Source organism: Sminthopsis crassicaudata, chromosome 3 (genome assembly GCF_048593235.1).
Source record: "Sminthopsis crassicaudata isolate SCR6 chromosome 3, ASM4859323v1, whole genome shotgun sequence".
NCBI lineage: Eukaryota > Metazoa > Chordata > Mammalia > Dasyuromorphia > Dasyuridae > Sminthopsis > Sminthopsis crassicaudata.
This window is the reverse complement of record NC_133619.1, coordinates 403,561,214-403,576,805: the sequence shown is the minus strand read 5'-3', so window position 1 is coordinate 403,576,805 and position 15,592 is coordinate 403,561,214. Positions and strand designations below refer to the sequence as shown.

At 32.7% G+C, this 15,592-nt stretch overlaps 1 protein-coding gene across 2 annotated transcripts in view; it reads left to right on the top strand.

Annotated features, from left to right (window-relative positions):
* Window positions 1-15,592, top strand: part of AOX1 (aldehyde oxidase 1) — an 85,014-nt gene that overhangs the window by 57,493 nt on the left and 11,929 nt on the right. For both annotated transcript variants that reach the window (XM_074302740.1, XM_074302741.1), the window contains exons 23-30: window positions 1,950-2,037; window positions 4,697-4,783; window positions 5,817-6,008; window positions 7,181-7,408; window positions 8,481-8,576; window positions 10,692-10,820; window positions 11,796-11,870; window positions 14,405-14,457. In XM_074302740.1, the coding sequence (XP_074158841.1) occupies window positions 1,950-2,037; window positions 4,697-4,783; window positions 5,817-6,008; window positions 7,181-7,408; window positions 8,481-8,576; window positions 10,692-10,820; window positions 11,796-11,870; window positions 14,405-14,457 (948 nt within the window). The remainder of the gene's footprint in view (window positions 1-1,949; window positions 2,038-4,696; window positions 4,784-5,816; window positions 6,009-7,180; window positions 7,409-8,480; window positions 8,577-10,691; window positions 10,821-11,795; window positions 11,871-14,404; window positions 14,458-15,592) is intronic.

The window sequence follows — 15,592 nt, the reverse complement described above, 5'->3', positions numbered from 1 at the left end:
TTAAAGCTTAAACTTGCACTGAGACTTTTGGATCAATTTTTTGTCAATTTTTTATGTGCCTCTTAATATAATCACATGATTTTTATTAATCTTGATATTGATATGCTTATAATTTCCCCAAAATTGAACCAAAATTACATTTGTAGTATAAATCCAGTTAAGTCATGATATATAATTTCTGTGATATATTGCTATAGTTTTTTAGCTAGTGTTTTATATTAGAGATGTTGATGTATGTTTTTCTTCCTTTCTTTTGATTCTCCCTGGTTTAAGTATCAAGGCTATCTATAATAAAAGAAATTTGGTAGCATTTCTTCCTTTTCTATTTTGGAATTAGCTTATGTACTATTGGAATTAGCTATTCTTTGAATATTTGATAGAATTGGCTTATAAATCTATGTAGTGTCATTTTTTTTGGTTTGGGCGTTCCTTTTTTATTTGGAACATAGAATTTTAAATCTATATGACCTCTAATAGGTTAATGCAATTTGCCTATTCATTTTTATGACTGAGGATCAGAGACATCAAATAACCTTGAAAAAAGTTACCCAGGTAGTAGGTAGTACATCTGTGATTTAAATTTCAGAAATTAATCCTTTGTTCCTTGCACTATACCTGGTGGCTCTAGCCTTTAAATCTTGGCCCTAAGATAGATTAGAGCAAAGAGATAACAATCTCTCTGTTCCACTTTCTTTAACAGAAGCCACTTCTTACAGCATTTCCAGATGTTTTAATAGAAAATTAGTGTTTTGGAAAAAAAAAATTGGAAATTGAGTGGATGCCCATTAATTGGGGAATGGCTCAATAAACTATGCTATGTGTTTGTGATGGAATATCATTGTTCTAACATAAATAAGATGGTCTCAGGAAAAAAACAAAACAAAACAAAACAACCTGGAAAGTCTTCTATGAACTCCAACAAAGTGAAATGTACTGTATACAAAGTAATATCAATGTTCTGGGATGACTAGCTGTAAATAACTTTGCTGTTCACAGTAGTACAATCATCCATGATTATTACTCTGAAGGATTTATGATGAAAAACAGTATCCATACCCAGAGAAGGAACTGATTGTGTCTGAATACAGAATGAAACATTCTCTCTTTCTTTTTAACTTTTTCTTAAGGATTTTTATTTTCATTAGGGTGGGAAATACATGTTTTCTTTCACGAGTTGACTTTTATGGAAATGTTTTGCATAACTTCACATATGGTTTCTTAATTGTGGGTGAGGATAAAGGAAAGATCCCAGAACTCAAAAATTTTTTAAATAAATTTTTGTTTTTGAATGTAACTAAGGGCAAATGTTAAATTTTTAAAAACATTTTTAAAAGCTTGATAAATAAAAGGTGATTGTACTGACCTGGGTAAGGGAAAAAATTAATTTTGATTTGAGATATACATGTTTGATCTCCATTTGAATAAAAAATTTATTGAGGTGGTTAATTTTGCTTTTTTTGGGTTGTGTAAAATTACTTGCTTGATATTTATAAATCCAATAAAATTCACATTTAATAAATTTTATAAAAAGAAAATGCCTTGAATATTTGGCTTGATTTGGAAAATTTCCAATTCATAAATTTAATTAACTATAAAAATATTTCCTGAATGATGAATTTGAGTCTAACATTATGGTAAATACAATACAAAAGATATGATAAGAGCCCTGAAGAAATATTTTGATATTCTTCTTTTATATGGGAAGTTCCTGAGGAGCTAGGAAATCTCCTAAAGTGTAGGCTGGCAGAACGAAAACTCCTCTATAGTCAAGTTGCACCAAAACGATAAGCATGATCAAGGAGATGGAAAAACTAGAAAAATTATGAATTAGATTAGATTGAAATATGGGGAATGAAGTGAAAGGAAATGATATGAATAAGACCAAAATATTCATTTTTTTCTAATGTTTTATTCTTAGTTGATATAAGTTGACCTTTTTCTGGTTTTAGAACTGGCTGTCCAGTCCGCTGTATTCTGGAACGTGGTGAAGATATATTAATAACTGGAGGCCGTCATCCTTATCTTGGAAAGTACAAAGTAAGTTGAATCAAAAAGTCAAAATTACTGAAAGTTGTGAGCATGGGAAAAAGAAAGGTGTAGGGACAGTAATTAGCATGACACAAATATTGAGAGAAATCATGAAACTAGCTTGACTAAAGCAATGGGTGCTTGTTGAGTAATTTTACAAAATTAAAGTTGGATATAGATAAAGTGAGTCCCAGATTGTAGAAAGTTTTGTATAAAAGCCAGCATAAGAAGTTTAAACTTGGACAAGGGGCTTTAATTTTTTTATGTGTCATTGATTCTTTTGGTACTTTGGTGAAGCTAGTAAGAAAAAACAAGTTTACCCAGATTCAGAACACTTGGTGGGAAGAAACTGAATTCTTGAGTAGCAAATGTTCCTTTAGCACTTTTAATATGATTAATATCATAAGGTGTTATTACAGGGTGGCTCTGAGATGAAATGAGAATCTGGAGTTAGGGACACAATTGGAAAATTATTGCAGTAATTCAGGCATATGGTAGACATCTGGGTTGGAATAGTGGTACTGGAAATGGAGAAAACTTGGCAAATTTAAGAGATTTTATAAAGAAAGAGTAATTAAGAACTGGTGAAGGATTGGATATAGCAGATGCATGAGAAGGAGAAGGAGAACATGGTTTAAAGCCTAAGTAATTTGGAAATGATGGTGTCATCAATCAAAAAGGGGAAGAATATTAGGAGGAGCCAAATTGGGGAGAAAATAATGAGATTAGTTGGAGAAATACTTAAAGGTGTGGTGGGCCTTCTAAGAAGAAATGTGCAGAAAGCAATAGGAATATATCTAGGTGAATGTCTAGATTTGGGCTGGAGATGTAGATTTTAAGGTTGTGAATACAGACATGATAGCTAAAGTTAAGAGAATTTATTAATATTCTGAAGAAGACTCAGAGAAAGTCAGAAGGTAAATGAGCCTTTGGGAACACACACATTTAGGATGTGGGATAAAGAAGATTAACAAGGGAAAGAAAATAAGAGAAATGGTCAAAATGGCCAAATAATATATTGTATTTTGGCAAGCAAGAGAGAAGAGTTCAGGAAAATTCATAGTATCAAGGACTACTGAGAATATCTAGAAAAATGAGGATTGAGAAAAAGACATTAGATTAAAAGGTCAATCCTTTTGAATTCCAGTAGTTTCAGTTCCAATAATACAGTTTGGACTGAAATCGTGATAAGGAAAAAAATAAATGATAGGTCATTTGCTGAAGAAAGCTGGCAGTGAAAAATTTGAGTTAAACAAAGGGTAAAAAAAAAGCAGAGGAAATAAAAAAAAAGATATTACGGTGAAAAGAGTTAAAGATGAAAATAAGTTTTTAAGAAGGGATGGGACTTAGGCCATAGGTAGAGAGATGCCTTCTCATTTGTAATTTCCATAGCTACATGATACATTATAAACCTGTGTTTACATTTTGTTTCTTATCTTTATGTACTATTATTTATTTTTGAATAGTTTTTTTTATAAGATATATGCATGGTTAATTTCACAGCACTGACAATTGCCAAACCCTTTGTTCTATTTTTTCCCTCTTTTTCCCCCTTTCATGGCAGGTTGACCAATACATGCTAAATATGTTAAAGTATAAATTAAATACAATATATGTATACCTGTCCAAACAGTTGTTTTGCTGATGTACTATTATTTTATGTCATAAATTTTTATTAGAGGTCTATTATGATATTAAAGAAAAGTTCTGATTCGCTTCTACAAATGACGCTCTCAAGCTCAATTAAAAAGCAAAAGTAAAAAGTTTTAATCAAACAAGACAAGGTACAGACAATTTAGATACAAACAAATAGAAATAAGAACAATTAACAACATGACAATTATAGCAGATAGAGGAAGAGAATACATCACCAATTCAAGGGAACCTCAAAAACTCAAATGGCTGGGAGTCCTGTTTCAGCCTCAATCAACTTGAATTGTGTAAAGATTTTTCCGGGTGGAGCGTCCTCCCCATGGATGAGACTCAGTGGAGATGTAAGATTCTCAATCTTACAACAAAGAGGGCTTTCAGCCAAGAAGTCTGGCACGTATACATGTATAGAAATACGCAACTTTCTAGTATTTTGACTTACTCCATATATTATCTTGACATATATAAAAATACGTGACCATCTGGTGTTTTGACCCATTCTATATTGTCTATACCTTGACGAATTTCCTTATCAATTGTATATGCTCAGGGAGGAAGCTTACCACCCTAAGCATAGACATTCCCAGGAATGGCTAGTTCCTGGTATCTATTGTCAAGGACATATAGAGTTCATGGAATGGTCAAATTTCCATAATTTAGAAGCTCAGGCCTGTTAGATTTGAGTGAGCTTACAATTCTAATATGAAATTTTAATTTCTTATTCAAGACTTTTGTGGAGAGAGCATGATGTAGGTAGGGTTAAGTGACATGCCCAGGGTCTCACAGCTAGTAAGTATCAAGTGTCTGAGACTGGACTTGAATTCAGATCCTCCTGACTCCAGGAGGTCATGTAACAATAGGGGAAAAATAAATAGGTTCTAATTTCAAGGGTAAATGTAAGTAGACTCAAGTCCATGCAAGAGAAAAATCACCCACTTTACCTTTAGAAGTAGCTCATTAAAATTTAAAGACAATATTTCCTTCCTTTTGTCTCTAAAGATGCAATTCTGTTCTTTAGGTGGGATTCATGAATGATGGTAGAATCATGGCCCTGGATGTTGTACATTATGCAAATAGTGGCTTCACTTTGGATCTCTCTCTATTTGTAAGTAGTAAGGATAAACATACATCCAATTAATTAAAAATGCAATTATAAAAGTTAAATATATACATACATGTATTGTCTATGCAATAAGCATAAAGAGATTATTGCTTCTTGTGCTGTACTAGAGATAGGGAGTTGCCCTGTGATTTCATTGATATAAGAAATTCTCAGATGAGGCAAACTTTTTTTTTTTTTAACTAACACTGTTATCACTTGTGAAAATTATAGTCTAATAAGAGAAATGCCTACAGTACTGAGAAATAAGTGATCTGTCTAGGGTCGCACATCAGCAAGTGTTAGAGATATAGTGGTCTTCCTGGAGTGGAGGCCAGCTTTCTGTCCACCATATCAGGCATACTCCAAGCTCTATAACAATAGAAATGTGTGTGTGTATATATGTATACACACACACACACACACACACACACACACACACACATATATATATTTAACATTTTTTTTAATGTAAGGAACTGTTGGTAGAGAAATAGTTATGATGTAGTAGAAAGACCACTGAATATGAATCAGAACACATAAGATTGGGTTCTCAACTTTGCTTCACTGTCCAATCTAGATCTGGGGGTGGGTCACTTTACTCTAAATCTCATTCCAAATCTGAAAAATGGGGACAGTAACATTTCAGTAATTAGCATGAATTTTGTGAGGATCCCATGAGATAATATATGTAAACATTTTATAATAATAAATAGTGATAAATTTCACTAATAAGATCAGAAGATCTTTGAAATGTTTTTGCCCTCTGACTTCAGACACTGATTGTATATCTTCTCAATAAAAGTCTCAGATACAAGAGTTTCTTTCTCAAAAATCCATTTTATGGGACTATATTTTGTCTCAAATACAGAAGAACAGAAATAGGTACTAGGAAGGGCAAATATTTGTAATCACATCAGTGATTTCTTTTATTCCAGTACCTAACACAATGCTTAACACATGAACATTTGACAGATACACTTTTTAGGTAGATGCTTAAAAAATGGTTGTTGATTGACTGTCTGATTGATGCCTACAGGTAATAGAGATGGGTCTCCTAAAATTGGACAATGCTTACAAGATCCCAAATCTACGCTGCCGAGGCCTTGCTTGCAAAACGAATCTACCTTCCAACACCGCTTTTCGTGGATTTGGCTATCCCCAAGCAGGGCTGATTATGGAATCATGCATCATGAAAGTCGCGGCCCAAAGTGGCTTACCACCAGAGAAAGTAACTAAATTATCCTATGGTAGAAAACAACAGAATATCAGAACAGAAAAAAAAAATCCAAAGATTATATAGTCCAATTGTCCTATTTTATAGATAAGAAAGTAAAATTCAGAAAGGGAAAAGTCTTTGTTCTCAGTATTTCTATTGCACCCCTTGTGACTGCATGCTTTTCTTTCATGGATCTCTGCCCGTCATTAGTTAGAATTCTCTCTCCATTCTCAATCAGATCCCTTAGTGTTTAGTGTAGCCTGAAGAAAGAGACACAAGCTTTTCTCTTCTTTGCTTCATGACAGAAGTATTTAACCTTTCTTTTAAGTGTTCAGTGGATTAGTTATAAGAAAGTTATAAGAATGAATGTTCTTATAACCACCAGAAGGAGAAAATGCAAGTTGACAGAGGTTTTATCAGTTATGGTTCTTTAAGCACAACACACTAGATCTACCTCTGCATTGTTCTTGATTTTCTCTGACCAAGAAGCTACTTTTGCCAGATAGCTAAGATGTCTTAAGAGTCAGCTCAATTCTACCAAGTTTTGGTATTTGATTAGTTCTTGTTCTATTCTAACAGAATCAATTAGTAAAAACTATAGAGTCCATATCCTACATCTGGATGTTTATTACTTTCTTTCTTTTTTCTTTTTTCTTTCTTTCTTTCTTTCTTTCTTTTTTTTTTTTTTTTTTTTTTTCCTGAGGCAATGGAGGTTAAGTGACTTGCCCAGGGTCACACAGCTAGGAAGCTTTAAGTGTCTGAGACCACATTTGAACTCCGGTCCTCTTGAATTCAGGAGGTGCTCTATCCACTGTGCCACCTAGCTGCCTTAATTTATTACTTTCTGATGCTTAGTTATCTTGTCTTAATGTGCGATTCTGAGTGACATTCTGCAAGTCATTAACTTCCCTAGGATTAATCTCCTTACTTGTAAAATGAACAGATTGAATTAAAAGGTTTCTGAAGTCTTGATCTATGGTCCCGGGTCTTAAATGGAATTTCAGTGGAAGAGGTGTTTGATAGAAAAATATTGTTGTTTAGAGCAATCCAGGAAGGCCTTAGTGAACATATAAGATTTGAGTTAAACCTTTCAAGTTGTACTTCAGTACAAGGAGGATTAAGAGAGAAAGAGAGGTATAGGAGAGATTATATTTTGTATCATTTTTTTGAAATTTCTTTTTAAGGTGAGAATGATAAACATGTACAAAGAAATGGATGAAACACACTATAAACAGGAGATTAATGCAGAAAACCTAATAAAATGTTGGAATGAATGCATGGAGATATCCTCATACTATGCAAGGAAAGCAATGATAGAAGATTTCAATAAGAAGAATTATTGGAAAAAGAAAGGAATTGCACTTATTCCAATGAAATTTCCTGTTGGTCTTGGTTCACTTGCTGCTGGTCAGGTAGGTTTGCTATAGACTGCCAAAGAACGCTGCCTTTTTATAGGAAAACTGACCTGGTAGAAAACGTAGTTTTAGTAAAATTAAAAAAAAAAAAAAAAGCTTTAGTTAAAATAAACTATTTTCCTTTAGGTCAGCTTTGCAGGTGTGTGTATGTATGTGTGTTATTATGTAATTATTTTTTTCTGTCAGCTCACTGAGAGGTTCAGCAAATTCAGAGCAGTTGGACTGCATGCAGACTCTTCTTTGGTCTGGGACAACTGGTTATTTTATTGTAGGTATCTAAACTGAGCTAGAAGCTAGAACTGAATCCTTCCTCTAGTCCTGGAATCAGAGCCATACAACTATGTTTTTCTGTCAGATTTAGAGGGTTCATAGACATCATTTAGTCCAAAACTCTAAACTTACGGAAGAGAAAACTGATACCTTGAGAAGGATAGTAACATATAGAAAACAGAGTTGTTTCTAGGAGAATTTCATATTTTATCTTTTCCCTTCTTTCCGGTAATTCTGGAAAACTTGATTTTTAAAATGTCGGTCATGATTTTTACTCCTTGAATCCCATTTAAGTGATCCACTTGAAGTGTTTCTAGTACTCTTAGGATGAAACTTTTCCCCTAATATCTGCCCTATTATTATTTTGCTTTAATTGACCATGTAGTTATTAAGCTAGCAATTTATTATCTATTTTCCTAAATACGCAGCCCTGAAAAGTACTACAGTAATGACCACATTCTGGTAAGATGACTTGATTAGATCTCTGCCTAATATAGCTCCCAAGGATTATGAAGGTGTGGCAGATACACTTGAGACCAAATTTACTGGAGCCCACATCCCTTGATGACTGCATTATTGGAATAAGGGCTAAGTGGTGGGTGTGGTTGGATTGAGGGAGAAAGCTTTATGCTGATACCTGAGTCATGCACTAAGAGAGTTAGTGTGACAATCCTGCCACTGGCCAAACTATATTTGTGTAGCTTTTTGTCTCAAAGAAAATTATTTAAATGAATAATTTTGTAATAATAACATTAGTCAAAAGCACTACCAAACCAGATTTTCTTTTTTTCTGCTTTAGGCAGCTGCCCTAGTTCACGTCTATCTGGATGGATCTGTGCTAGTGACTCATTGTGGCATTGAAATGGGGCAGGGAGTTCATACCAAAATGATTCAGGTAAGAACAAATTTGTGTGTGTGTTGGAAGAGAGAGCGAAAAAATTAAAGAAAAGCAGTTATACCACTTGCATTTTCATTTTAACAAATTAATATATTAAGCTAGAGCATAAACAATTTAATTCAACAAAGACTTATCAAACCCTTTTTATTTAAAAGAGAAAGAGCATATTTCAAAATAGAAAAAGTAATGGCTTTGGAGTCAGATGATCTCTGTACAAATGCTAAAAGAGCTTGACTTATTTTAGGCAATTTTTTTCTTCTTTCTGGGCCTTTGTTTCCTTATGTGTTAAGTGAGGGATTGGAATACATCAGGCCTTCCTAAATTTTTTCTACTTCTGACTCCTTTTGGAAAGATATTTTTATAGGACTCCATCTCAAATTTGAAATAAGGTGTTTGTGCATGAGCAGTATAAAGCATGCATTCATATTGTGTGTTCAGAACCAAGGCTGTAGTAAAGTTGCGACATGCAGAAGTACATTCTCAGATTCGTTAAGTGTTTGATTTGAATTGATTTTTGGTCATTGTGTTTTTTATTTTTTTATTTTTATTATTATTATTTTTTTATTTTTGCCCAATTTTTTATGATCCCCACATTCAATTAGGCAACCCCATATAGGGTCACAAGCCACAATTTAAGAAGCCTTAGAATAGACAACCTCAGTTTTTATTCTTAATACACATGCACACACACAAACATAGAACAGACATATATTTTTTAGAAATAAAGTATATATTGGTCCTCTCAGGAAAATTCTAGTTCAAATAGTGAATGTATAAGTACTTCATTAACAAAAATTAGAATTAAATTACTTATTAATTTGGTTGAACTTTGCTCTTAACAGATTTTGATCATAGATTATAGACAACAGTTTTTGTTCTGAGATAGCGATAAAATATCTCCTTACTCAGGGGAAATCACTATTAATATAGAGCGTGAAGGAACTTTTGTACTTCATAGTTTCAATCTCTAAAATAAAAATCAGAATTTAATGGAATCATTAAAGAGAACATCAAGAATGCCAGAACTTGTGTAATCCTGGCCAAGTTACTTACCTTCAGTTTGTTTCAGTTTTCTCAAGTGTATTGATATAATGATAACACCTATCTTACCAGATTAATTTGAAGACCAAATGGGTTAATATTTGTAAATCACACAGTAGCTAGGTGGTACAGTGAATAGAGCACTAGCCCTGAAGTCAGGAGGACCTGATTTCAAATTTGGCCTTAGATACTTAGCACTTCCTAGCTGTGAGACCCTGGGCAAGTCACTTAATCCCAATTGCCACAGCAAAAAAAAAAATGTATATTTATGTATATATTTGTAAAGCATTTAGTACAATGCCTAGCACATAGTAGATGTTTAATAATCACTTGTTTCTTTTCTTCTTCATAAAATTGGATTCAGATATTCTGATTTCTATTTTAACAATCTTAGTACAGAAATTTCACTGGAGAAGTCGATATATATTAATAGCAGAAACCCAATTTTGTTTCCACACAATTTCAATTTCATATTAAGATTCATGTCTGACTTGAATTTTAAAATAAATTTTATTCTTAGTTATGATTTCAATTCCTTTTCCTTAAACTCGCCAAACAGAAATTTTGATATCTCTTTTCAAAATGAGATCCAGAGTAATCAAATAATTTTCCCTTTCTTCACTCAATGAACTCTCTCTCTCTCTGTCTCTGTCTCTCTCTATCCATTCATCCAACCATCCACCCACCTACCTACATACCTACCATCCATCTATCCATATGTATGTATATATTTATATATACATGTATATGTATACATACATATATGACATATACTTAAACAGAAACAGTAAAAATATTTTTCAACATAAACAGCTTTTTGATACAAAAGTTATCTTTTCTCAGATTCATATCAAGTCACATAATATTATTTACTAGGCTAGCTAAATAAATGTATTAAATTATTTTAGCTATTGCCATCATCATTATTGTTATATTATTAGATTGTAAACTGCTAGAAAGTGGGATCTGTGGTGCATTCCAAACTCTTAGCACAGGAGTCTACAATTAGTAGCCATTTAATGTCTTTTGAATTAAATTAAACATTTGTTAATAAGAACTTCTCTTTGTTAGGTTGTCAGTCGTGAGTTAGGGATGCCAATGGACAATATTCACTTGCGTGGAACGAGTACTGAAACGGTCCCTAATGCAAATGCCTCAGGAGGATCTGTGGTGGCAGATCTTAATGGAATGGCACTGCAGGTAAAATCAGAGTATTTGTATACTACTTGTATATAGTAGATGCTTAATTAATATTTGTTGAATCGAATGAATGTCCCCCGCCTTATTTTCACATGAACACTTTTCTTAGAATGTTTGACTAACCTGACCACATTCTTTGAGATTAGTGTGCCTTGAGTAAATAAAAAATCCTACAGGATGCTGTAGGAAAAGTATAGCTCATTAGAATAAGGTAGTCGGTATCCCCTCCATTCCCAGTTAAACCCCTTAGCTTTTATGTAACCAGCTCCACAGAAAATCCAGTCTCCAAAAAAAAACAAAACAAATTATCTTATGCCTTGCGTTAAGCTCCACTTACTTTTGTCCTCATCTGTTGGCCAATTGTCCTACTTGTACTACACATTCATTGTACTATATAGTTTATGTAGAAATTTTTATTTAATTCCAGAATGAGTTGAATTCACTGACCTGGCCCTAGCTTCCTTTAAGTCATTTGCATGTCCTAGCATTGTATTGGCTTATGTAACAATTACACTATTCGCTGATTCATATTCAACTTATTAAAGTATAAGATTACCTTTGCTTTTATTAGAATTAATAGTAGATTGTTTGATCTTTGGAATAAACAAGTTGAAAGAACAAATGAAGCTCATTTCATTCAACAAACATTTATTTAGTACCCAGTAGGTACAAAACCCCTGTGCTAGGCACTAGAAGAAGTAGAACATCTTATGAGACATTACATTTAGATCTATATATAGTTTATGCACTAATATATCAGATAGTATAAATCCATAGCCATTAGTGACAATAAACCAATTGGCAATTTATTTAGTAATTTGCACTTAATTGAGCTTTTACTTTTTTTTTTTTAAAATTTTGGGTCACTTTCTGTCTCAAGTATGTAGGTATTAATTTTATTTAACAAAACTACTATTTCTTACACAACATTGATGGCATAATTTTCATTTTTTATTTTTTTTTTATCAATTATAGGACGCTTGTCAAATTCTTCTAAAACGTCTGAAACCCATCATTAGCCAAAATCCTCATGGCACATGGAAGGAATGGGTAAGATTTTTTTTCACATGAAAGTATAAGAGGCAGTTCTTACCATAAAGAAAGTACCTACTAAGGTTTTTATTAATCATTACACGTTATTCTGAAAGGCGCCACCATGGTATATTGAATGATCAGTGAAGAGGAAACAGAAAAGGAAGTTTGGAATCAGATTTTGATAACTTTAGTGGATTACTTTTAGATTTGTTTAAAGAGTCACCTGCTTCAAGGAGTAGAAAACATTAAAAAAAAAAAAAAAAAAAAGGAAAAAAAAAAAACAATGACATCTCTAGGAAGCAATTAGATTCATGTACTCTTAACGTCTAGAAGAGGTTCCTCAGGATTATTCTGTGAAATAAGATTTTCCTACCGTGAAACACAAACTTTGGGGCACAGAATGCAGGTGTTTAGAGTTGACAGGGACCTCAACAGCTCTCCCCCTCCCCTCCACATACCTGGTAAGTAACCATTAAGCATGTGTTTGAAGACTTTCAAGAAGAGGAAACTCATGGCTTTTGGAGACTGCTCATTCCACTTTGGAATAATCTTAATTATTTGGAATTTTTCCTGACATCAAACTGAACTCTTTGTAAGCTCTACCCATTGCTCTTGATTTTTATCCCTGTCCTGCACCAAATAGAACAAGTCTAATCCTTTTTTCTTGTACCACCTCTTCAGATATTTATATATAGTGACAGTGTCCTCCCTCACAATTCTTTCCTCCATGCCAAACATCCCCAATTCCTTCAACTTAATCATCCTATACCATAACTTGACACAAGAATCCAAACCAACCCTTATTATATTTTTGTTATACCCAGAGATTATAAGTAACTTAGCAAAGGCCCCATAGTTGGTAAGTTTCTGAAATAGATTTTGAAGTATATACTCAGATTCCAAATATTCTTTTCCTTGCACCACACCTTAGCCAGTAGACAGCACACAAGGATGTAAAACTAAAGGCATTTTTACATTATGTACAATTTTTAAATATTAGAAAATTCTATTGCTCATAGCATATATGTATTTATTTTATGTTAAGTCACCACATATGTAACAGTGATGAACACACAGGAAATACAATTTTTGGGGTTTTTAGAAAACTTTTGGCTGTTTACAATTTTGACGGAAGGCATTTTATATTTTCTAATAATTTAAGGCAAAACTTCTTAAACTGTGGATTGTAGCCCCATATTGGATTACATAACTGAATATGGGGGGGTCACAAAATTATGATTTATTGTCAGTAGATGTTTGATTTATATACTTCTTTTACATAAAAAGTTGCATAAAAATGTCTCAAGTCAAATGGAGTTCAAATGGAAAAAGTTTAAGAAGTTTTAGTATAAAGTATTAATATTGAGCTTAGCTCTGCAGCTTGTTGTGTACATGTTGCAGCCAGGGGGATTTTAAGTGCAACTGATGCAATTTCATGGAATTCTGTTTTTATGTTCTCATTTTTCCTTTTTAGTATTAGTACATGTCTATAATATTGAAATGGAAAACACATTCCCAGGTACTATAAATCTCTGCAACAGATTCTTTAGCTTTTTTTTAATTCTAAAACAAATACTAAGCAAATACAAATTTCTACAAAGTAGAGAGTGAAAATTATACATAAAATCACAGATTTCCATTACATACAAGTTACTTATCTTTTAAAGTTTATAATAAATTTAAAATACTACTTTCAAAGTTATCATGCTCATTTGTGTTTCCTATGAAATTTCTTCCAGTTATTCTGTGCTTTTAAAAATGCTTCAGGGACTCTCTTTTCTTTTCCTTTTTTTTTTTTAAATAATATTATTGCTAGCCTTTCTCTCTCCCCCAAAATGGGAAAAGATTAACTGCTGCAGATTGTTTAAAATTACTTTAAATTCATAAGTTATTCATGATGTAATTAGATAATTGTATAAAATGAAGAGAAGATAGATATCCATATGGGAAAGGTGAAGGACAGTAGATTGCTCTATTGGTACCTTCACAATGTCAAAAGATATGAGAAAGGCCTCCAGCATATAGTTCATAAACACCCCCATTCTCTATCCCACTTCTCACCCCCATGGCAAACTCATGGGAGAACATGTTCTTGAGCTGCACAACATGGTTTACTTGTGCCATTAACCTAGTATGAGTTGTGAGCTACAAGATTAGAAAGAAATTCTACCTTGAGTAAGTTAAAGATCTATTTCCATACAAATATTCCAAATTTTAAAATCATCACCAATTTGGCCAGAAGGCAATGAAATTTTTGTCTACTAAAGCTTTAGAAGATTAAGGTGGTGAATATGTAGACTCTAAGGATAGGGGAAATGCCCGTATTGAAATTGGAATATAAATTGTACTACATGCTATTGCAGATTATTAGTTCAATTTTTAATAGGAAATAGCAGTTACTGACCAGAAAGAGAGTTACTGAACTTACAAAAGAATTAGAAATGAAAACACAGATGAAATATTATATTTAGTTTTTGTTTCTTTTTAAATGCACTTCTTTTGGAATGTATTCTACAAGAAAATGTGCTTTTATTTATTTATTTTTTTAGGCACAAGAAGCTTTTAATCAAAGCATTAGTCTTTCAGCAACTGGATATTTCAGGTAAAAAAGTCCTTTCAACCTTCTCCTAGAATTGTTAAAATTTGAGATGAGATCATACCATGTAATGTTGAAGTGACCCAAAGAAGAATTTCAAAGATTAAGACTAATGTAGAGTGTTTCAAACAATAGTTAAATTAAAATGCTTTATTTATTTATTTTTATTATAGCTTTTTATATACAAAGCATATGCATGGGTAATTTTTCAACATTGAGCCTTGCAAAAACTTCTGTTTCAATTTTTCCCCTCTTTCCCTCCACCCCCTCCCCTAGATGGCAGGTAGTTCCATTCATGTTAAATATGTTAAAGTATATTAAATACAATATATGTATGCATATTTATATAGTTATATTGTTGCACAAAAAAGATCGGATTTAGAAAGAGGGTTACCTGAGGGAAAAAAAAAACAAAAATGCAAAATGCTTTTTTTTTTATGTGTTTTTTAAAAATAGTGGAACCAAGGGAAACTTTTGGCTATTTACAATTTTGATAAAAGATATTTTAATAATTTAGGACAAATTTCTTAAATTGGGGTTGCAACCCCATATAGGATTGCATAACTGAATGTGGAGATCACAAAATTGTGATTTATTATCAATAGATGTTTGATTTATGTACATATTTTATATACTTATATACACTGGGTTGCATAAAAATTTCTGGAGTAAAAAAGGGTTACAAAGTTTAAGAAGCTCTAGTATAGGGCATTAACATTGAGCTTCTGTTCCTTATATATAAATGGCTGGATAGATTAATGGGAGAACTTATAGTTACATAGATAATATTGCAACAAAAATAAAAGTTTACTAGGAATGCCTAGGAAAAATTCCTGAGGGGGAAGGAGAGCTGTATCTTATTTTTTGAACAATTTAAAATAATTATTCATCATGCTTGGAGAGTCTGCTAGAACAAATAGGAAACCTTTCATGTCCAAGCTAGGGTAAACATAGAGAAGAAAGGAGAGAAGAATTTGTTCTAGCTTACTAATGACCTTAGTTGTCTCTGCTCTAGCCCTTACTCTCAATATGTCTCTCTAACACTTAAATAATGAACAAGACTGGATGCCAGTTGTCTGGTCTGAAAATGGAAGTCCTGGTAACTGACAGAGAATGATAAGTAGAGAGGTGTCATTACAGC